The 25,456-nt window shown below is 34.4% G+C and overlaps 1 protein-coding gene across 1 annotated transcript in view; it reads left to right on the top strand.

Moving 5' to 3' along the window:
- Nucleotides 1-25,456, top strand: part of LOC110018966 (lysophospholipid acyltransferase LPEAT2) — a gene marked incomplete at its 3' end in the record, with an annotated part of 45,867 nt that overhangs the window by 1,090 nt on the left and 19,321 nt on the right. The window contains 4 exon segments of the mRNA XM_020716459.1: nt 8,717-8,897; nt 9,043-9,102; nt 20,078-20,241; nt 20,318-20,381. Coding sequence (XP_020572118.1) covers nt 8,717-8,897; nt 9,043-9,102; nt 20,078-20,241; nt 20,318-20,381 — 469 coding nt within the window.

Here is a 25,456-nt window from a genome sequence, read left to right as displayed (position 1 = left end):
TAAACTTTGTAGCGTATCCAAGAAGGTATACCCTTAAAAAGTATATGCATAAGTATATTTGAGTGTGAGAAACTTATCCAAAAGTGTACAGTATCCAAAGTTTTGCTGGAATTGTAATCTCCGTTTAGGTTTTATTTATTCATAGTTTCTTACTTGGGAAAAGAATCAAGTATATAAAATCATATAAGTTACAGCTGACCAGATCAGTTCTTTAGAGAGCTTGATATAGTTATCAACTGGTTAAAATATGTCAAGAAACAAATAATTGGTAAGTTAAATCAGATTTCAGTTATTAATAGGAGGTCAATAGATGTAAACCGCTTGCTTGATGAATGCTGAAAAATTTTCACCTTAACTTAATTGATTTATTTATTTTGCAGATATGGAGATTTATTACTCTTACTTGACTTTATTGATTCTAATTAATTTATAGAATTACTCTCTATGAGTGAATTTTTAAGGATGAACAGGATCAAGCAGAAGTCGATCCTATGTTTGATGCTTTGGCTAGTACATCATTGGGTTCATGTAGTTGAGAATTATTCCATCATTTTGGTGTTCCATTCTCTAGTCAGGAGGAAGCCATGATTAGGTGAGGATGTCAACTTGCCAAGACCGTCTGAGAGCTTAGAGGACGTATTTGTTGAACTCTTTTATATGTTTGATGCCCCTAGTTGTCAACCTTGTGGATCGGCCGCTCTCCTTTTCTACAAGCTGATAAGATGTGGATTCAATCATGGTGGCAGAGTTGCTATGCTGACTTGAAGACAAGGATAGCTTTGCTAACAATGTTGTTGGCTACTTAGCAATATTGGTATCTAGTCACCAAAGTTGGTTTTCTAGGATTAGATATTGCTTTGGAAACCAAAATGGAGGCGACCCTAGAGAGGGTGGTCATCTTGGAGAATGAATAGAGGGGATGGATGTCATTGGCCTTAGTGAGGAGGTCTAGGAACTGAAGGTAAAAGTCATCCTCCTTCAAAATATTTTGGATTCCTTGATGATGAACCAATTTCATGCGGGTGACGAGTTCATACCGCACCACATGGTGAGAACCAGATTCCTCCCAACCAATACCTGGCAAACCTTATTTTTAATTTGTTTAATATTTTTTGTAAGAGAAACTTAGGTGAAGGGATGAGTCGACGTAATATCTAATTTTTATTTTTTTCTAAAATTATATATTTGAATGTATTGTAATTTTTTTATGGTTGTAATAAAGTTTGCAGATCTCTATTAGCCTCATAATTTTTTTTTACCCACTTTTTGTTATAATCATGCTATCTTTTAATATCTATTTAGTAGATGGATTTAATGATGACAAATTCTTATGCTTGATCTCGTAATGAGGACTTAGTCAACTGAATGATTCATAGTGGGTGTGTTTGATAGCTGAATAAGTATTTTAGTTGGCCATCCAAATTGAGTACTAACTTATACTCCAGTTGCCTTTGACTAGGTGCCATGCGTGAGAGGGTTAGGGCGCTTTGATTTCCCTCCTCTCAAAGTGCCATGGAGTCCTACTCATCTGAATACAATTCCATATTGATTATTTTATTGGGCATTTAATGCCATTGTTTATAGCTAGAAGTCCTTTAATGCCTTCGTTTTGATAAATATAGCAAAGATAGGAGGCTTGACTATAAATATCAAATCCCCCTTTCCAGCGATTTTTATTTTCATTTTGCTCTCTTTCTAAGATTCATAAAACTTTTCTCTTTAACTTCCTTGCCTCTCTCTCTCTCCTTATATTCGTTTATCCTTCCTCGTCGAAATGTCGAAGGACTTGAACAAAAGCGGCAAGCTTTTCAACGAGTACAACTTCAAGAAGCATTTCATAGTCTCCTTATAGAGGGTGAGTTGTTTCAAGATATTCTACGTTTATGATGATTCCCATCTCATCTGAGCTCTAAAGGAGAGTATCCTAGTGCTTTATTAGAATACGAGATTTGCATGTATTAAGATCAATTTTTTATCGTCCATAGATTTCCCCTGTGAGTTCAAATGGTCTATGTCATTAACTGTTATGTGGTCATGCTCACCCAAGTTTTGTTGAACTCAATGGTGAGTATAATAACCATTATTATTCATCTCCATGAGTTGCAGTTGTTGTGATGTGTTGTTATCTTTCACCATTTTTTTATAATGAAAGGCTTTAGCATTGGGTGTATCATTTTCATCCATCCACAACCAAATGAACGACTTGAGCAAAAAAAAAAAAAGGAATTTGATTGCTTTGTCTAGATGAGAATGATTATGTGGATGAGTGGCTTTACACTTAGAGACAAAATGCGAAATGAATATATCCGTGATAGGGTTGATGTAGCTCTTGTGACAGACAAAATTAGAGAAAGTCATCTGAGATGGTTTGGTCACATTAAGCGTCGACCATCTGCTGACCTGATTATGAGAGTAGATATTTTAGATTTGACTTAGGTTAAGAAAAGCAGAGGTAGACCTTGGAAAACTTGGGCTTATTGTATAAAAAATGTTCTTAATTTATTAGAACTAAATGAAAATATGAAATTAAATAGGACGCAATGGAGAAAAAAAGATTCATGTAGCCGACCCCACGTAGCGGGATTAAGGCTTTGTTGTTGTGTATTGCTTTGTCTAGTGCCTTCGCCTGATCAACAATATGAAATGGTGGAGATCCAAAGACCTCAACTCAACCTTAACTAGGTTAAACATGTTTTGCTCACAAAGCTGTAGCCGTTTAAACTAGCACGAGAAGTTCTTAGTGCTTAGTAGTGTGAAGCATTTAATGTTTTGTTGGTTGTGCATTTAGAATGAATTAATTAATTATGTTTTCTTTATAGATTATATTTAACTTAATGTTTTTAATTCATGTCTAGCTTACATAGATGCCTCACTCTTGATGACCTCAAAGTCTTTTTGTTCTTAGTAGGCACAAAATGGTGGAGATCCAAAAACCTCAACTCAACCTTAACAAGGTAGAGCATGTTTTGCTCACAACGCTGTAGTCGCTTCAGCTAGCATGAGAAGTTTTTAGTGCTTAGTAGTGCGAAGAATTTAATTTTCTATTTGGTTGTACATTTAGAATGAATTAATTTATGTTTTCTTTATGGCTCATATTTAACTTAATGTTTTTAATTCATTTCTAGTTGACTCGAATGCCTTTCTCACTTTTGATGACCTCAAAGTCTTTGTGTTCTTAAAGTTAAAGATAAAAAAAGAATGGAGGTGCAAGGAGAGAAGTACTAAGGTCGCGACGAGTCAATCCTCGGAGGCCGGCTCATCTTTTCTTATGAGGAGTTTGAGTTACCGTTAAGGAGCCCATTTCTCCAGTTGAGATCTCTACAAAAGTGGGTCCTATAGTAAAAATTGCCTTGTCCCCACAAACGGTTGGTGCGACGATATCAAGCCTTAAGCGGTCAACTGGGATAGTCTTCAGTCTGGAGGGTATGGCTACAACGGTTAATGAAGAGGGTGGGAATAAAAAAAACGAGGAGATCCTTGTAGTAAGAGAAAAATGCATTGTTGGGGCACCACAAAAGGTGCGGTATGTACGCCCTACATGTTCGAGGAGACCAGCCTTTTAGCATGACAAGGCAACAAACATAGAAAAGGCTGATTACAACATTGATTCTTGTGATATGGGGAATCACATTGTTGTACTCAACATGAGGCCAAGCATATTCTCCAAGATATTTCACAAAAGGAGCCCCCTCCTTCACTAGTGCGACTTGCATGTGAAGCCATAATGGCAATGGCCATTCACTTGCAATATATTAGCTTATTGGCTACTGATATGACAAAAAACTCGAGATGATTGAGAAGTTGAGTTTAGAATATATTAAGAAAAACAAGGCTTTGGAAAGCTAGAAGTCGGTTTATAATTTGCTTGAAAGCGAAAGGGATCTTATTTTAAGGAATAAAACTTATATGTTGTAGCTTTCATTTGATAACTTATTATATGAGATGCTTGAGGGGGAAAGGGAACTTAATAGGCTGTAGATAAAAGATCTTAGATCTTTGAGTTGGCCTTTGTACCCTAGTAGGCACAGTTGGCACAAAAAAAAATTTAAATAGCAATTAGGCACTTAGGTTGAATAAGAAATCCACTCTTCAAGTAGATCCTTTGGCTAATTAAGAAAATTTCAACCTTCGAATTGGCTTGTAGGTTGAAAAAGAAGAATTTCATTACATGAGTAGGCTCTTAGACTGAGTTATGTATTTTCTCCCATGGGAAGTTATTCAAAATCCTAGTAAGTCAACTTTTTTGTTTAATTAAGTTTATATTAGTGTATACACTTTTTCAGCCGATTAAGCTTACTAAACTTTTGGGTCAAGTTATATAGGATTCTTTTGTGGGTGAGGAATCTCTTTCAGCTGGTTAAACTCTATTAATAAAGTTTATTATTGTAATTATATATATTTTTTAAGATTACAAGAAATGAAAGCGAGAAATAAAGGAGTATAATAATGTTTTTAAAGGAAGAAAAGGTTTTAAGATTGTCACCACTTCATATTATGGGAATTATTTTTCCTATATAAGCGTGGAGTTTGTATGCTCTTAGGCTGACTTGTTCATTAACGTTATGAGGGCCATTCCTTGTTGATCTGAGTTTTCTGAGTGGTGTTTGAAGAGCAAGTGTGGCAGCTTTTTTTATCACCAAGTTGTGGCCTTTGAACTTTTTCTCCGACATCGGTGCTGTTTTATCAAGCTAGTGTAAAATCTAGTTTCACTACTCTTGACTTCTGGCCTCATAACTGATTGAATCCTATGTTCTTCCAACAATTTGAGTAATTTTCTCAAACCTTCTTTGCTCACTTCTCATCATTCCTTCAATTTAATATACTTCATATTTGTTGGTGGTTGGCAAAGTGTGTTCGACTGGTAGCAAGACCTTGGTGTTGAGTGGTAGTATGAAATTAGTTTACCGATTTATTGAAGATGAAGCCTTGCTTTGAGCCCATAGAACATGGGCGTAGACGTCAACCCATTTTCCTCTAGTGCCTTCATTTTTCTTCTATTAATGGTTTAGGATTTGTTTGTTTGCCACTTTGACTTAGTTATTTATCTTCAGATGGTGGGTTTAGGCGAATCCTTGTGCTCTGACAAATATTTTTGATCATCTTATTGGAGATATGTGGGCCATTCATGTGCTACTCCATCTGATATATGTGTTGATCCATACAAAATTATGAATGATGTTTATGACCATCTTTGCAATTGTATTAGTTCGTAACCATTTTGTGAATTAATCAATCATGAATATAATGAATTCTTTGTACCTTCACTAGTGAGAATGGGTTAAGTCCAAATCCCATATGGTGAACAGTCATAGATTTGAAATTGGCTACAACTTATGTGTTGTTTGAAGTTTCATAAGGGCAAAACTGACTTTATAGGCGCCTCTTATAGATGTTCTCCACATTTTTGTGAATGATTGGTTAAAAATATTATTGTATTAGTAATTGATTTGCCAATGTCCGAATGCTTGATTGAATTCCACACTTTCTGGAATGAACCTCTTCCAGTGATTGGCTTATTTACATGGATATACCTTAAATATGGCGAACTATCGGACTTTTTGTATAGCTCACGTATTATCATATATAAGATCACCTTTTTTCTGGAAATGTATGTGGTCCTTAATGCTTTGATAGGATTGTATCCATCTTCAAGTATTCTATAACACATCTACACAGCTTGGTTCACCTAGGGTGTCCATTTCCATAGCTTTTTTCACTTTGATCAAAGGTTGGGTAAGTTCCAAGATAGATTCACCATTTTAAAGAGCATGCCAACTAATTGGTTTTGCTTTGTCGGTATTTTCTCAATCCTAAAGTACACGATCTAATCAATTTTTGTCATTATCTTAAAAAAAATATCTCCTTGGCATATCCTCCCTAGTTTCATAAGGCTTATCCTTTTGATTGGTCATTAGGTTTGAGTCCGAGTAAATGTGCAAGTACTTAGCTCCTGAGTCTGCTCTAAACGTTAGGCAGATCATTAGTGCCTTATATTCGGTTTGGCTATTGACGACATAAAACTTAATCAAAATCGTGTTGGTGAAAATGAACTTTGTTGGGCTCTTAATGGCTACGACTATTTCTTTTTCTTTGTTGGAGACCCCGTCCATGTAGAGTGTCCATATCTGCTCGTCTAGAGTGGTAGCTACTTTGACCTGCCAATGAGATGTTAGCCTGGAAATCTACTAAAGTTTTGCTTTGATTGCATTCTGTGGATAAATGAGTTTTGAAATTTACTCATTTCTATTAACCATTTAATAATTCATCTGGAATGGTATGGCTTCGCCAAAACCAACTTCAATGAATGGTGAGTGATGATCTAAATGGAATGTGCTTCGAAGTATGGTCGCAGTCTTAGCTGAAGTGATGAGGGTGAAGGTGAGTTTCTCCATGATAGGTTGCATAACTAGGCTCCATGAAGTGTTTTTCTTGCTTGGTATATTGGCATTTGCTTCTTTTCTTTTTTCCTAGTGAGAACAAAAATGATAGCCTCATTGACAACACCGGTATAACAATAAGTCCTTGGCATGCCCCGGGCTTTAGAGTACGGTTGGTGACAAAAGTTGCTACTGTTGCTTCTTGAAAGCTCTATTATTGTCCTAGATCGACTTGATCTTCTATGCGCTTCTAGGCTTTTTGAGGAAGGGCAAGTACTTCTTGCTAAACTTTGAGATGAACTAACTGAGCCCAACTATTCAACCAATCAATTTTTGCAGTTTTTTAATATTCCCCCAACCATCTTTAGTATAGTTTAAATTTTGTTTGGGTTCATTTTAATTCCTTCTGGGGTGAGCAAGAATATCAAGAATTTGCATGATCCATCTTTAGAATATACTTCAGTGGATTGAGTCTCGTATTTAATTTGTCGAAGTTGTGAAAGCCTCCATAGGTTAAGTATGTGATGTGCTGAGGTCTTACTTTTTGCTTGTAAATTGTCTACACACACGTCAACATTCATTTCTTTTTTATTCTTGAAGTAGATGTTAATCACTCATTAGTAGGTCACCTCATCTTCTTGAGCCTAAATGTTATGATATTGTAGCTATATAATTCTTCTCTAGTTCTGAAAATTGTTTTCTCGATATATGTTGAGTGCATTTTTTGATGATAGCTGTAGAGAATGTTAAGGAAAATGACAGTCATTGAGTCAACTAGAGCATCTGTGCATGACAAAAAGTCACTATCCTTTTGGTCGGCCGAATTTAAATTGGCTACGTTTGCGTACATTCGCTACTTTTTGTTCTACTTCTGCATCATTATTGCGTTTAATACCCCATCCAAGTATGTACTTTTCTGATAAATATGATGTTTAGCAACAACTTAATTTTGCTGGCTAAAGTCGTGGTGATTGGTCTTATTTTTTATTTAATGGCCCTTATTTTCTTTTCTAAATTTAATATGTGGCAGGTCACACTGATGTCAATACCCGACATTTTGTTTGACTAGCAAATACGTCTATATGTTTCTTGAGGGTGTAGCTTCTAGTTCGCCCTTGTACTCACCATTGAAGAATGAACCAACATGACATGTTCAACCAGGGGCTTTTATATCTTGTATCTCCTAAATTGAGTTCTTTTGGACTTCCAAGTTCAATACTTCCTCTTGTACATTGCCCGCAACTTTTAAATAGCAAGTTCTAGACTAATACAAATTGCCTTTCATCATTAATTTTTGGCCCTCTACTAGGAACTTCAGTGCATGCAAAGTGGTATGTGGAGAATAATGCTTAGAATGTATTAAGGTGTGGCTGACCAAAAGTTGCATTATAAGTTGTCAGGACATCAACTATAATGAGTCATTGATGTTATTGACAACCTCCTTCAACTATGTAATTGGCAGAGTTATTATCCTTTCTATTTCTCTCCTTTTTTTAGAAAATGCATACAGAGGGTTTATGTTCTAAGGTAGTCAGGTTCTCTTGATTTTTATCTTCTCAAACATAGTTTTACAAATTATATTTGCCGAGTTTCTGTATTGGTTAATACACTCCTCGTCTAATAGTTTGCAATCATTGTGGCGGCCACAATGTTGTTGTAAGGATTCTCATGAAGCAGCCTATCCAACTTTTAAAAATTGTTATGGATGACTCCTATGGTATATTCCTTTAGGATAGTTATTACTTTCTATGTTTTATATTTGCTTGATTTGATTTTTTTTAATAAATTTATGTTTTTTCTTATGATTATCCCATGTAGCTGCGATTTCATGTATCTTCACTAACTAGTCATAAGATATCACTATTTGAAAAATTAATGATCCTATCTGTTCAAATTAGCACTCTCAAGCAATCATATACATATACGCAAACTTTTTGTTTTAATTTTAAGACACATTTACATAGGATCTTAACTGAGACAGTTTTTTTCTTTCACTTTCTTTGATCAAATGATTTAAGTGCAACATTACTTAGCTGCTAGCTAATTAGCACACGTTTGCATGAATAATTTGGCAGCGCCATAAAAAATGGAAGGCATCAGTCACTTGTTCTTTACAAGTAGAAGTGTATTGTAGTTGCAACTGATCATCTAACTAATTTTTTTTTTCTTGTTTTTAAGCGTGCTGCAAATTTCTTTCTACTTATGCATGCATTTTTGTTCTGCGGTGTCTGGATTTATCCCAAAATACTTCAGTTTCAATGACTAACCATTTGAATGATTGCATTTTGACAACTTACTCAATTTTTTTGAACTTGATGTTTCTGTTGGATCTCCATCAGGTATCACTGGATTAATCGAATTGGAAGACCTGCTTCCCGAGAGGTTGCTCCTATTGTTGTTTCTAATCATGTCTCATATGTTGAACCCATATTCTTTTTCTATGAACTATTCCCGACGATAGTTGCTTCTGAGTCACATGATAGCCTCCCCTTTGTTGGCACTATTATTAGAGCCATGCAGGTAAGCTTTTGTTATCAGGATGCAGATTTTTATGGCAAAAAGATTTTTTCTCTGTTTTGGTTTTGGGCATAATAAACTTGGTGGAAGCCAGTAACTTTAGTTAATTATAGGGATTTGGCATTTGATATTTTCTTTGTACATTTAGGTTATATATGTTGATCGGTTCTCACCATCATCCAGAAAGAATGCTGTGAATGAGATAAAGGTATAACATTTTTATTCATAGAATACTTTTTTTTTTCATTTACTTTAGGATAATGCTTCATTTATAATGCTACCATAATTTAGCTCTACTGTTTCTTGAAATCTGATCCTGATTTTGTTATTTTTATATATTTTCAAATCTAAATTTCAATTCTCATTGTCCAATGGTTTTTTTGTATGCCTGAAACTCTTCACTTATAGCATACAACGAACCCAAATTAAGAAATTACACAAAAGTTGTCATGATTCACTCCAAAAAGCAATTGTTTCTTCATCTAATGAATTCTGATGGCAAATTTCTTTCCAATAAGTTTAATTTTTCCATAAAATTTAATTCCTGAATTGCTTAAAGACTCGAAAAGGAAGCCATGCCAATCATATAACTGAGGTGGAGATGGAGTAGAATGCAAAACTGTATTATGGACAAGTAGAGGGAATAGAAGCTGGCGTGGTAACCATGCAGAAATCAGGACAGAGCAAGCAACATAAGGTATAACAGTTGCATAGTAGTGGCGTAACAGGGGAGTAGTGGTAGTTAAGCAGGTAGGAAAGTAATTAACGAGTAGTAGGGAAACAAAAATATGAGCATTATAAACTTTAGGGGCCGTTTGTGACCACTTTTTGTTTTAATTTTTTTTTAAACATAAAATGAAAAACATATTTTGTATTCTTATGTTTTTTTTTGGTTTTTAAAAACAAAAAATAAAAATAAAAATATGATTGGTATTCATGTACATTTGTTGTTTTTAAAAATAAAGAACATCTGGGCAGTCTAATTTCTAAAAAGACCGGATCATGATGATGACAACATCGTCTCCTCCCAGACCACCGATCTCAAAGTAGACAACCGGCCAAGAACAACAAACCAAAATAGCCAGCCAACATCGCTGAAATATGGGTTTTGCTGGTTGCAGAAAAGTGGTAGGTTGTGGTGGAGCGGGTGGTAGTCGAAGGGGAGTAGAGGATTGGAATGAAGAGGAGACAGCGACGGTGACTGGGAGCTTCATGCCACCGATGCAATGGTCGGGGACTCTGTAGACAAAGTAATGGGTTCCAGCGATTTGAGAGTGATCATCGTCTAGCCCCCTCTTTTCCACCTCCGCCTCCTTCGCTTGCAGCAAAGGCTGCAGCAGCAAGCAGTAGAGCAGAAAAAAAATGCACGCAAAGGCAGAAGCGGCAATCGGCAGAGTGAAAAAAGAAACATGTCAACGATGGAGAACTGCCGACAAAACTTGAAAAATCAACAACGGAAAACCGGATTTTCATTGATGAAGAAGTCGATGGGAAGAACGAGACATTCCATGATGACGAGGCAGCAATTGTGTCAGAGAGGATGTGTGTACGGGATTGCTCCATTGCTGGATCGTTGAGGGATGCTGCTGCCATCTCAGAAAGCGGGAAGAGATGAAGTCGTATCGTGTCATATGGAGCGGGGAAAGGTGTTTTAAAAACAACAAAAATAACATTTTCGTGTTTTTCTGGAAAGCGTTGAAACAGCCCCATAGCAATTCACTCAGCATTATTGATTTTGAACGCTAGATGCGTTGATTTAGAATTCAATTAACTGAATTCTAACCTTTTAATAATGAATAATGCTCGATAAAATACTTCAAAACATTTCCCTTTCGTATGAAAGTAGTTATCATAGGCAACTTTTTCTACTTCAATGAATTAGAAAATGAAAACTAAGAATCAAGACAAATGAACTGCATTTGTTATGAAAAGAAACTTACAAATTTGTATCATACTGATTTGCTTTAAAAAATTTGACTACAACTAATTAATTTTTTGTTAATTTTTTTTTAAATTTTGGCAAGAAGTTCTGCTTTGGCAAGTTAATTCAAGAACCATCATAAATAAATATGCCATCTCACTGCATATGAAACTTATGTTATCCAACATTAATATTGGACCAACATTAATATTGGACCGTCATGCTTGTTTGTTTCAAGAATAAGACAAGTTGATCCACCTATCAAAGTACTTGATGTGAATTCACAAATTTGCAATGGAAAGAGATGGGGATCCATGTGATTGATAGTAAGTTCATGAAAGAAAGCCATTTTAAAGCCTTCATAGAATATTTAATTCATAATTATTTATCCCAATGCCTTGTATCATTTCATGTTGCCCCATCTTTCTTGTACACGTTAGCTTAACATCTTGTTTAAATTCCACATCTTCTATTCACATTAAAAACATACTTATAATTGTCATTGTCAACATTTAGCTTTTTTTGGCAGATCTCTATATAGAAATTAGATAAGTTAGAAGTCATGCAAATGGTATGAAACAGTAAAAAGCGTTCTAATGAATGCTAATAATAATTTATAACTCATCACTCGATGATGAGATATTTGAAAAAAATTAAGAAGATGCAACCTAACAATAATGGGGTTAACTCAAATAGTGCAAATATTAATGGTGATGCTTTACAAACTTTCAATTCTAACCATACTTCCAAGATTTGGTTTCTTTTAGAGTTGTTTTTATTATCAAATTCATCAAACCATTGATGGAATTTCACTCTCCCCAAGTCTTTTGTTTTAGAATTCACATGTTGAAAAACTAATAATCAAATGCCAAGTCAATCTTAATTTAATTGTCGGAATTAACTTTGTTAAAACTCTTATGAGGAGTTAGATTTATGCATAATTTATTGACTTTCATATTCAAGAATCACATTAGTTTGTTAAATGTTAATTTCACATTCAAGATCTATTGTAGGTTTAGACTATAAGTTTATCTTCCATTTATATAGTTTTCAATTGGGACTTTTAAATCTTGTTCAGAAATAAGTTCAGTTTCAAAAAAAGAGGTTGCTTGATTTGTAAATAACAATGTTTTGGGCACTCTTTATGTAATTGTCCCATATAAAAATTGTCCGGAGCATAAAAGAGCAATCTAATTTTATAAATTTAATTTACAAATATTTTTTCCAATTTATAACTTTTATAATTGATAGAAATATAAAAACTAAAATTTTGTACCTATCTCATTGAGCTTCTGGATGTGTGTGTAAACATAATCTTTAGGATCCATCTATTCTAAACGAGATTTTTTTGAAAAATTGTAGCAACTTGATGTATGAGTTAAACAATTTAATGGATAAAATATCTCTAAATTATAAGAATTCATATATTATGATATTTTATAAAGTGAAGCAGAAAATTCACACTTCGATAAAAGCAAAGAAAAAATAGTAAAAAGTGAAAATAAATAAAATAATTTTATTGTTACTTTTATTTATTTCATTTAAAACATTTGTTAATGGGAATCATTGTCTAAATATGTATTAAAAGTACACGTTTCAAAATATTTTTTCAAAACCTATTGAAAAGACAAGTAATCATTTTCATTTTTATTTTATGTGCACGGGTATATTTTTTCTCTAACTAATACTATATGGAAGTGACTTCACATATGCATATGCATATATTATATTATATTATATTATATTTTTTATTTAGCATTTGCTTTAACTAATTTCAACACATGTAAAATATAACATTTGTATTTAAAATAAAATACTAAAAATAATGAAAATATTTGCATTTGATTTTAGGGAAAAAAATAATATTATAAAATCACCAATTAATTGTGCTTTCTCAAATCAAACAATTCATTCGGTGTACTATAGTAACAAATTAGACTCGATCCGCATTTATCAATTTTTTTGCTTCGTTCATATTAATTCAAAATTAGCTATTTTTATTATGATTATTATTTTTGATTAGATATATTCATTTGTAATTTATCTAATTAATTGGATATTTGTTTCTTGATATTTGTGTGTGTGTATATATATATATATATTAAAAAGAATGACCATATACTATTATATGAGCCTCCAACCACCCCTAATGTGTCTAATAATTCAAGTATCACCTTCTTAAGGCCAACTGTGTCAGAGGGGATTCGAAACCCCAATCTGAGGTGTCTTAGATCGTGGATGCCAACCAACAGGCTAGGGTATGCGACACATATGTATATGTATATGTATATGTATATATTTGAATATTTAAATTACTTTTTCTCCTCTGAAGTTTTCAATTAAGTACTTTACCAATACCTATAGCTTAAGGTGATGTTATTTCATTTATTAATATTATTATAATAATAAATAAATAGATTTAACTTTTAAATTTTTGTTAAATCTTAAAATTTTTTTTTTGGCATGCTTAAGCCTTAAGGCTCTTCAGTTTACTTTAATGTCACCGAAACTAACCAGCAATTATAAAATAAATAGATATTTGTGGTTGTGCAAGGATTCACACCTGCAAATTTCCTTTTGCCTTTTTTGTTATTAGTCTCCTTACAACAATTTCAAAAATTAGACTAGGATTTTCTGAAATTTTTAATCCAATTAGGTTTGGCATTAAGAAAACGATAATAAAAATCTAGGTTTTAGTTTAGATTTTTTTACCTAAAGTAGTAGAGCCCCATTGTTTCCTCTTTGCCTTGCCCTTACCTATGCCTAGAGCTTTTAGGTGCTTGGTTGATGGTCTTCCACGAGTTAGGGCTCGCCTTCTTCTTTCTTCAGTTAGGGAAACTACTCGGTTTGGCCCTTTACCAGCACACAAGCTCTCTTTCTCGTTCTCTTCGTGCCAAGAGGTTCACCTCTTCTTTCTCTTCTTCTGCTTGTGGTTTGTCAAGTGCACACGAGGAAGCCTCGTTGAAGTTAGAATTTCTTGCGTGAAGGTATGCACGCGGGATTGTCGCTACTCTCCTTCCCTCTCTTTCTCTCGATCATGCTCCCTCTGTCTCTCACTCTCTTAACTCTCTCACTTATTATCTTTAGTTTGTATCGGATTTATAACTGATAGGAGATTATTCCATTAGGCTCATTGATATCCATCATGCCATCATAAAGATTTTTTTAGATTCAGCTTGCATCAGATATTCTCTAGACAATACTACCATATTAATTGGTTTTTGATACTCATGTTAAAATGATTCACCCATTTTGATTGTTATATGGAGCCTCCCGTTGCTCCATTTCAAATCCATTTTTTGCAACTTTGGCTACATTATTCCAACTATTCTACAGTATTATCTTTGGCTTCAATCTTTGAAAAACCTTAAATATGGATGCTACAATAGCTTTGGGTGCTAGGCCCTTTATGACTTAAATGATGGTGGAAATAGATTTCGTGACCCTATCCCATAAGGAAGTGTGGATTGGATCTTCATCATTTGGATATTAGAAGTTAGAATTTTAAAATATTCATCCATACTGCTTTCTTAATTATATTTTTGATCCTAAATACTCTGAATTCTGTAAAACTCATTCTGAGCTTTAAATTCTCAATTTCAGTCAATATTCTGCACCTATGACCTTTTAGTGGAAGGTTACCCTTCTTTTGTTCGTATCTATTCTTGAAACTCATGCCTAGTTGATTTTCTCTTATGGAGAAAGTGGTTGATGATCCTGTTCTATTAGATACTTGGCGTTGATCCCTTCATGCACTCCTGAATTATACCCAGAAATTCTCTTCAATTTTTTGAAAAATTGCAACCTTTGCTAATTTTTAGCAAAATGATAACTACTTTACACGACACACGTCTGATTTTGAGTGGAGCATTCATAATATAGACTCCCTATTGGATCGAGTATTTCATATTGTTTTTTTTACTAGAAAGGGCAACAACTAGAATAAAATCTATCATTGTTCTCCCATATTTACTAGGTTTCAAGCTAGAATATTACAAATGATTTATTTGTAGCTTTTTCTGTCTTACTGTACTTTTAATCTCTGGCATTTCTGAGTAAATGCTTTTGTTGTGTTGATATCATTATGTACATAATATATTTTTCTTTAAAAAATTCTTATTACATTGCAAACTAATTTAAAATTTAAAATCAGAAAACGTATCTTATTGTCTGAATTGCTTTGTCTAAACAGTCATAACATGCTAACCATATTGCAGCAAATAATCATCAAGTGCTGATGTAAAATATAATCAAATACCTTTAGGTGAAATTCTTATTTTTTAGTTAACTAATCTTCTTTTGTTGATTTATAATTTACAGGATAGATGCTCCTCAATTAATCTTGTTATTAGTGTGTTATATTTGCTTAGAAAATTTAGGTAATCAATCATGTACTTGCTGTTGGAGTGTTCATATTGAATCATTATGTTACACTACAAAAACATTTGGTATTCTTCGAATGTTCCTTTTGATTTTAATCCCATTGGCCAAAATTTTTTTATTCTTCATTGTCATTCTTATCTCTGTCGTCAAATCTTAAATACTTCTATGTAATACCTAATTTATTTTCTACTTCATTTTTTTGCTTCGAATTTATTTATAAAGAAAATAGTGGTACCGTAGTTAACTCAAATCACAAAAGGAAAAACAAATATTATTACTTAAAAACAAATAATCGATTACAACTCGCACACTAAAACGGGAATTACAACAAGTACGACACAAAAACTCACACTACGGCAGATTTAAGTTGGTGGTGGTGGCTGTTAGGCGTTTGGAAGTGTTGGTAGATGGTTGTGATGGTTGGAAGTAACAGGAAAGAGATTTTGGGTGGCTGTTTTGAGGGTGGCAGCAAGCATGGGATGGCTGGACAGTGATATGAGAGCAAGGGGAAGGGCTTGTGGGGCTGCAACAATGATGCCAATGGCGGGACAGTGGTAAAACAGCAAAAGGAAGGATTGGTGGGCTGCGACAGCAAAGGAGAGGGTCGGGGACAACGAAAACAACAAAGCAAGTGGTTGGGACAGTGAGGGACAGCTAGGAAGAAGGGCGCTGGAATGCGGGCAGCAAAGTGGCTGGAAAGGTTGTGGAGGAGTTTGGTAAGAATAAATATCCTTGTGGTATCGAAATACAGCCGGAGACCAGTCGATTCTTGGGGGATCGGTCACCACCTCAGACGAATTATAGCAGGAGCATCTTCTCATCTTCAAATATAGACAATTTGAAGTCGGAAACAATTAAAATCTGAATTCTATCAAAGCACACAACATTCATGTAATAGAAGTTAGTATATAGGAATATAAGGTTATAGGAAAGAAAAGAAAATAAAAAAGAAAGGTAAAATAATAGGAAAATACTTGGATAGGAAAGGGAGGTAGGCAAAGAAAGTGATAAAAAAGGCAAGGAATTAAATAGAAAAAAAAAACCCGCGACATTGTAGCAGCTACATACCGCTCACGTCAAATCGAAGATGAACTTTCACCATTGAGTTGAATCATCAATGAATCTGACATAATAGAGCAGGCCTCCAAATCGAATAGTGGAGAGATTCCTTACATCTATGTGTACAAGTTCCAATTTTCTTAACATGCATCTTTCAAATTTTGGGAAGTGCATTTTTTTCTACCCAAAAAATGTATTATTCACAAAGTAAATATCAAAATAGTCCCTTAATTATCCATGTGTATTGAATCTGCTCAAAGAGTATCACATTTCTTCAATTTTATCCTTCGATTATACGATATTGATTCAAAATATTGTTACGTAGAAATTGTGCTACTAAATTGATTCCAATTTTGTCCCTCAATAATCACTAATGGACTATTTTTCATCATTTTTAGAAAAATGATATTTTGGGACTCAATTGATTACATACAATTAGCTGAGGAACTATTTTGAAATTTAACCCTTTATAGAAACCAATTTTTATGGACGCTAAGCAAAAAAAAAAAGTTTCCTTTTGACGCGAGAATCTTCATTCTTCCTTCGCTTGTGCTATAATGCTGATGTAATGAATTAATTCTTAAATCAACCATTACTAATGTATCTATGGCACTTTTGGTTATGTATAGGATGCTGACTTTATATCTCTATACTTTTAAACTGTAAAATAATCCTTTTTTTTAATTTTTATAAACCTCTAAGAAATGCTGTGGAATGCCCTCATCATCAAGCTGCATTATTGATGTCATGTATCTAACATTTTGATACTTCTAAATAACAACATCCTTCTTTAGAATATTCAAAGGTTCTTCATCAACAGAGTGAACATTGGTTGAATTTGATAGATACTAAATTCTATTTATAATATTTTTGTATGGTTGGGCAAAACAAAACCTTAGAGCCTTGAATTCAGAGCAGTTAAATTATTGAAACTAGAAATTTAACTTGAGATTATGCCGACTTTGTTTAAAATTTTCTCCCAATCACTTGAATATGGATTTCGTCGGTTTTAAATGTAACTTGAAATGGATATTTATATAAAATGAAATATATAATGTGTATAATATATTATAATATTTATATTTATTTATATAATTAACTAAAAAATCAATTTTAAGAGCTCAGTATTAATTTTAATTTAATTTCCCGCTGAGTCAACTCAATTGAAGTTGCTTTAATTTTAAATTTTTGAGGAGAAGTTACACTTCAAATTTTATTGTGAATTGTGCCAAAATTCATTTTGATCTCAAGTGAATATCAACCTTACTAGAATTCATGATTCAACAACACTAGCAGCATTTTCAAGCATATATGCTTTTGTAACATTAGTCTTTTCTTTATTTTTTGTTTGTTTGTTTTACTAATGGTCCCTTTTTAAGTGTTCGTTATTATCTTACTTCTAGTGATGAACATCAACAGTTCTGAGTTTACTGCTTTTCTTCAACTTTGATCTGCTTAGATATTTTCCACGGTGATTCATTCTTAAACTGCTTTCAATAGCAAGGCATATCGTGAATTTTTAACATTTTGTTTCTTCAAATATCCTCACATGGTTTGAAATCAACTAAAATCAACTTTATTGATTCAAAATTACTCGCATGGTTTAACTTTACTAATAAAACTATTTATAAAGAAGAATTGAAAAGCAGTGTCCAAATTTCTTCATTAAAAATTACTCGCTACAATATTTAATTGATTAGTTATCAAGTTCATCACCTCGATGTGAATTGTATTAGAGGAACCCTAACACATCATCAAATTGAAGAGCTGTGTCATGTTGTTTACCTTTTTTAAAGTAAGATATTTTTCATACGCTTGATGGCATCTTCATCAATCCCTATTTTAATCTTTTTAATTTTGATATTGGATGTGGCTGTCGGTTTGATCATTATAAGAATCATTTCTAGGGCTTGTTTGAATAAGATATTCAGTCTTTATTTCTCATCCACTGTGTCTTCTTTCTGAGATGAGATTGATGATCCTTTTTAGTAATCTTTGAGTTACATTATACAAAAATATAAAATCACTCTTTAAATTTGTCAGTTTCTGCTTTTACTGTTATAACTCTAATTGCATTTTAAGAAATAGGATTTCATATCAGTTGTAAGGAATGAATTGAAAGAAAATACAAAAATATCTTGACACTGAATTTTTGTGATTTGGATATTAATTTTCATACAACTGAGGTCAACACGCCAACATGGATTTTACCATTTTTCTTATATAACAAGTAGAGAATTAGGCACCTTTCAAATGTTAGAATGTTTAGTGCATTCAGGAAGAATAAAAGCAATCTATATTTAGCTTCAAAAATTTCTTATAAAATTTATCTCTAAAATATTCTATATTTGAATCCGTTTCAGCATAAAAATCTTCATTAGAATAAGACTTCAAGGTGGATCTTGCTTGGTAAATATTAGACATAATGTCAGCACTCTCCAACAATGTGATTGCTAAATATGCATGCACCATGCACCAACAATTCTTTTTGCCCCTCCAAATTTTCACATTGTACTTCTTCGTTAACTCTTCATATGATGTTTTCTTTTGAAAAGCTACTTTTTAATTTGATGTTTTATGGAGAACCTTATTTTTTTATTGGTTTTATTAGAAGAATTCCTTTATATTTTGCCAAAATTATCTTAAAACTTCACAAATATGTGCTTATGTCAAAAAATAATAGATCTGAAGATCTGATAGCTAGGTTCCTGTTGATATAAACTTGCAGATGAAACTTTAGATATCAAAGAATTGCTATAATTTTTTTTTTTTTTGGAAATTTACATACAGACCACACAAATCTTATGTATTTATATATGTAACACTAAACATTTGACATTTACATTTATAACACTTTGGTGTCATAGCCTATGGATCAAAATGTGTATTTCTCCTTTAAAATACTAATAATAGTGATTTGAGTGTTATGTATATAAATAAGAAAGTTTAAGTGTTAGATATGTAAATACATAAGAATTATGTGGTATTTATGTAATGCCCCAAATTGTTTTGGTTTAGGAGTAGAACATGGATCCGTGCAAGAAAATTTTTTTTATTTATAGTTTGTTATTGTGGTTGTTATAAAATCTCATTTGGGATGATTAGGAGTGGTTTTTTTGGAAAGCGAGGTCAGAATGATAGATGCAGAAACGAAGCCTGTAGAAAAATAATAGATGATTCTCTCTCTGTTTTTTTTTCCTTGATACTGAAATTGAAATGCAACGTGATGTTACAGAGATGTAACGTAAAATGCAGTTCTTCTATTAGAAATTTTAGATTGTGCTGCAACTTCTAATAGAAACAAATGACATGATGTAATACATTTAACTTGGTTCTTGCTGAAGCAGTATTCTTTTCCTGTGTTCAATCTCTCGTATCAGCAAACCTTCCATTAAAGAAATGTTTTAATGACCAAGTATAATGGTTCGATGTTTTCATCTGAGTTCGGCATTAATTGATTCTTGTACCACTTGCAAAATTTTGAAGTTACAGTTTATGGGGGTCTGGATGACCATAGTAAACGTTTCTGTTTAGGTTTCTAAATGGATTTTTTTTTTTGGTTGTATGAATGTGAAAATTTTTCACGTATGGACTTTTCAATCTTCTCTCAAATTATAGCTGCACTCTGAATAATAGCCAACATCACTGTTTCAACTGAATTTGAACTAATGCTAAAAGTAACAGATTAATTATTCTTTCAGTGGAACAGTAGGCTGTCTCATATAGCTGGAGTAAACATAAGCCGTCTTATATAAAGAAAAAATTGTTTCCACTTTTATCTATCTGATACAGAAACATGTTTTTAAGGGCTTAAATTCAGAGAAAGGCTTCAAGCAACAGCTTCCCTCATCTTCTGTTGTTTCCTGAGGGTACCACTACAAATGGGAGGTTTCTTATCTCATTTCAGCATGGTGCTTTCATACCTTCTCTTCCTATCCAGCCAGTGGTGGTCCGATATCCTTTTGTACATTTTGATCAGTCATGGTAAGAACTAAGAACCAAACAAATTTGTCCCAATTTGATCCTTTCATTCATTTTTAGTTCCTTTAATTTAATTTAGGGGACACATTTCTCTTGCCAAGCTGATGTTCAAGATGTTCACTCAATTTCAGAACTTTATGGAGGTACATGTGCTGCTTGTATTTTAAGTACTTTTTTTTGAGTTATCTGCAGTCATATCTTTGATAACTTATTGAATAATTTCATTCTAGCATTGGCAGGGCATCTTAATGGTGCTGTGCTGGCAAACAACTTCTATTACTCTTCCATTTTTTTTCCCCCATTCTATCAATCATGAATGTGACTTAGATGTACGAGAGGGAAAATTGGGATTTGAAAAGATTTTGAGATGTGTAATATAAATATAATAGGATGGAATGCGGTAAAGAATTCATATAATTTGTGTGGAGGTGCCAGCTGGTCCAAGCTAGTAATGACCTTAGTTGTTACTATGTTCTTATGTTTGATCCCCACCCACGTGATAATGATTCTTATTATGCATTTTTGTGTGGTGGGTGTGTTGGGGGAAGAGGCATTAAAATTCATTTGATTTTCCAATTTTTTGCTTTTTGATCAAGCATGATCATAATTATCATTAATGAATGAGGCAAATATTGTGCTATTATGTTATGTTCTTAATGGTTACTTAAAATGGCTGAAATTTTATGAACATGCCTTACTTTACATTTTGAATAAGATAGATAACTTTTATTTGCAAAAATTATCCAAAATTTTATTTTTTAGCTTAGTTAAGCGCACATTTTTTTATGTATGATAATTACTTAAGTTATTATAAAATTTATTATTTTTTTAATCATTTTTAATATGGTATATCAATATTATTTAAGAAAATGATATTATTTTATTAAATGATTGTTTATGAATATATATATATATATAGAAAAAGCCCAAGGACAAATATATTAATACGAAAAAGATACAACAATGTTGCATGAGAGGACCTAAAAAACCTAACTCGTACAACAAAACACACACAAACTCAATTAAAGAAAAGATACTTAAAGGAAAAAAAAAGAAAACCAAAAAGCTACAAAAGGGCACAAAAGTGCTAGGGATGTCCCATTTTAGTCCTCCCGCCTCTAGTTCTCGGAAGTGAGATCTCTTTCAACAAATACTCTGGCTTCAGAAGGACGAGACAAATTAAAGGTAGGAATGTACGTCTTGAGTGGCTTCCCATAAGCTGAAGCAATAAAGTACAATATTTTTTGAGAAAAAAAATGAAATTTCAGACGAAAGAGACGAATCCAAACCAGAATGATTGGCGGTTCCGTCTGTGGGTCAAAATCCACAGACCATTTCAGAATCTTCATTGCTCTGTTATCAATCCATATTATCCTTCTAGCAAATAAACGCATGTAATCTTCTTCATTGCTAATTTTTTGAATAAGAATGTGTCAAGAATGTGTCTCCCATCTAATAGTCTAATTTTTCATTCTCCAACAAGGTGCATAAGTTCAAATTCTTTGCGAATGAGTTCCATTTTGGGATGACCATATCGAAATTTTCCAATCAAATTCAGACAACAGGAGGAAGCAAGTTGAATACCTTCAGCTTCTGTAAAAAAGATACTTCTCATTCTTTCTACCAGGTTTCTTGATGTCCTTCACCCACTCAAACGAAGGAGGGAAAGATGATTTATGTGTGCCTGAGGCGTGGACATCGGGAAAGGCAGTTGCATACGATTTGTCCGAAGCCATCCTCAAAGATAGGTGCGACGTTTAGAGAAGAAAGCAGACAAGTTGAATACCTTCAGCTTTTGTAAAAAAGATTGCAGACTTCCCATTCTTTCTACCAGGTTTCTTGATGTTCTTCTATCACTCAAACGAAGGAGAGAAAGATGATTTTGGTGTGCCTGAGGTGTGGATACCGGGAAGGGCAGCTGTATACGATTTGTCTGAAGCCATCCTCAAAGATTGGTGCGACGTTTAGAGAAGAAAGCAGCCGAGGGAAAAACCGCGTCGAAATAGCCGAAGCTACAAAAAGGACGACGCGGTGAGACGGGACGAGCGCAGAGAACGCAAAAATCGCTATCACGAGCAGTCCCCGCAAGAATGAGCCGCGGAACACGCGAGCGGCGAGACGGGCCGCAGAGGAGCAGAATCGAGCGCAGAGCACTCGAGCGGGAGATGAGCCTCGTTTCAGAGTCGGAGAAGCAGGGGAGACGAACAAAATCGAGCACGAAGATGCCGAGAGGAAACAACATTAAACTGGCCTATGAGAAGGAATTAGTGGGGGTTTTGGGGGGAAAGCTTGAATGTGTTTTGTTAGGGTTAAACACCTAGGATTTGTGTTTATGCTTTGATTCATGTAGTTTCTTTTGGTCTTTTTGTTTCTAGAGGAGTCTAGGATTTGTAGAGGGACGATCTAATGCACATCATCCATTGTATGATGTTTTGTTTTTTTTTTTTTTTTGATATTAATCAAATTAGCCCTAATTTGGGCTTTCCCACCTTTTGCTTGAAATTTGTTTGTTGATTTTGGCTCCAATTTGTATTAAATTGATATCTGGGTAAGATCTTGGAGAGATGTCAACAAGGAAAGTGGATGCTTGGAAGCGAGATTGGAAGGAGAAGTAAAACAACTTAAATATAAGATGGAAAAAAGGTTCTCGACCATAGAAATAAAAATTTCTTTCATGAAAAATCGATCTGAGGGCCAATGCAAGAGGTTAAAGAAGTTGATGATGAGACTTGTTGAGTTGCAATTCAAAATTCTATCGGCGCCTCTAATTGCAACCCTAAACACGGGTTGACCAGAGAATTTTTAGCCAAATTGAAAGGGAAACATATCAGACAAGAGGAATACGAGGAAAGTGTCCATAATCAAGAACCCCTTTCTTGGGCTCTGATGGGTGGTGGATTAGAGATTTTCGATGGAGGGGTTATGTCGAAATAATAGGAAGAGATTATGCAAGGGGTGGAGGAGCACGAAAAAGAAAGAAGAGAAGTTGGAATGGGGTATGATTGCGCTCAAAAGAGTGATTTTCACCTAGATACATGGTGGGAACCATTGGAAGGAGAGGAATTTGGGGTAGAGATGTCATGATTAGGAAGTTGGAAATGTTGATCTTCAAGGGGAAAGAGGCGCATGGTTGGGTATGTTGGGTGGAGCAATATTTCATTGCGAATGGACTAAATGGGGAGGAGAAGCTCATGACCTCAGTGTTATGTTTGGAGGAAAATACCCTAGCATTGTTTCAATGGAGGGAGGCTAGATATATGATCCACTCGTGGGAGAAATTTAATAATGGTTTGTTAGAACATTTAGGAGCCTTTCGAGAAGGATACCTACACGAGCAATATTTTACTTTGACTCAAGAGAGAATTTTCTTAGAGTATGAGAAACAATTTAAGTAATTTTCGGGATGACTGAAAGGGATTACTATATTGGAGAGAAACTTCATGAAACTTCTAGACCCCGATAGACGTGCAACCCTTAGACTTTTGAGGTTGTTGGGATTGGGAGATACGATGGGGCTAGTCCATATGGTGGAAGACAAGAACCGGCTGGAGAAGGCCATCAAAAGTACCATGAAAAGATTCCACAAGTGTACCCTGACAACCATGAAACCGAGGATCTAGACGGTGACTTTTCAAAATAAGGCGCCGAAGGAGAGGAATATGGGCGTCCATCCCGAGGTCAATTATAGATGCCTTAGAGAGGCAGATGTGCATGACAATAATGCAAAAAGATTATGTTTGTGCTGTTAGGAGAAGTATGCACCAGGCCATCTGTGCAATGTTCGTACACTCCAGGTCCTTACAATTTATTGTGGGAAGGAGGCAGTGGTGAAGAGTTGGAGGAAAAAAACGGTGAAGAGAGAGGATCACTTACGCTTGGATGTAGCGGAGGTTTTCCTCAACTTAATAGTGGGGTTTGCTCCAAATCACACCGTTAATGTGAGGGGACAAATTGGGGAGAAGTCTGTAGTGGTGTTGGTGGATAGGTACGCTCAGAACTTCATCCTAAATCAGATTGTAAACTAATTGGGTTGAAGTTGGTAGATACGGTAAGTTTTGAGGTCATGATGGGGATAGGGAAGGTGGAGACAAGCCAGGGAATTTGTAGCAGATTGGTGTTGACAATATAGGGCATACAGGTGATGGAGGACTGCCTTTCCTTGGGCCTGGGAAGTACTGATGTGATTTTGGGGATGAAGTGACTACAACTGATTGGAGAGACGAAGGTGGATTGGAAATCTCTAACTGGGGAGGAAGGTGGTGTTGAAAGGGGATGCTTTCTTGTGTAGAACCATGGCCTCCCTCAAAACCATGGTCAAGACAATACTAGGAGTAGGATTGAGTTATTTGGTGGAGTTGCAGAGTCTAGAGGAGTTTCGGGATCCAAAGTCAGATGAGTTCCTCAAGTGTGTTCAACAACTTCTTCTATTGGTTTCTAAAATATTTCAATAGTGGTGGGTTACATCCAATGAGGGAGCGCGAGCATACCATTACATAGAAGGAAGTGGTTCCTTCTATTAGTGTCAAACCATTTTGATATCCCCATATTCAAAAGGATGAGATAGAGATATTGATCAGGGAGATGCTCGAGACGGGGATTATCTCGCTCAGTGTGAGCCCTTTTTCCAAACTAGTTTTATTTGTAAAGAACAAGGATGATAGCTATCAGTTTTGTGTTGATTATAGTACTCTGAACGAGGAAATCGTATTTGACAAGTTTGCTATTCTGGTGATTGATGAATTAGATGAGATTTTTTTAGCAGTGGGCAGTCATTTTCTCGAAGATTGCTCTAAATCGGAATACCATTAAATTAGGATGAAGCCAGCTGATGTGCACAAGACAACTTTTAGGACTCTTGAAGGATATTATGGGATTTGGGTGATGTCATTCGACTTTACTAACCCTCTTTAAGGATCACTTACACTTGGATGTAGCGGAGGTTTTCCTCAATTTAATAGTGGGGTTTGCTCCAAATCACACCGTGAATGTGAGGGGACAAATTGGGGAGAATTCTGTAGTGGTGTTGGTGGATAGGTATGCTCACAACCTCATCCCAAATCAGATTGTAAACTAATTGGGTTGAAGTTGGTAGATACGATACGGTAAGTTTTGAGGTCATGATTGGGATAGGGAATGTGGAGACAAGCCAGAGAATTTGCAACGGATTAGTGTTGATAATTGTCGGCGCTTAAAAGGGGGAAAAGAGAGTTTTTTTTTT

The sequence above is a fragment of the Phalaenopsis equestris genome, unplaced genomic scaffold (assembly GCF_001263595.1).
Source record: "Phalaenopsis equestris unplaced genomic scaffold, ASM126359v1 Scaffold000036, whole genome shotgun sequence".
Taxonomy (NCBI): domain Eukaryota; kingdom Viridiplantae; phylum Streptophyta; class Magnoliopsida; order Asparagales; family Orchidaceae; genus Phalaenopsis; species Phalaenopsis equestris.
This window is presented reverse-complemented; position numbering and strand designations above follow the sequence as displayed.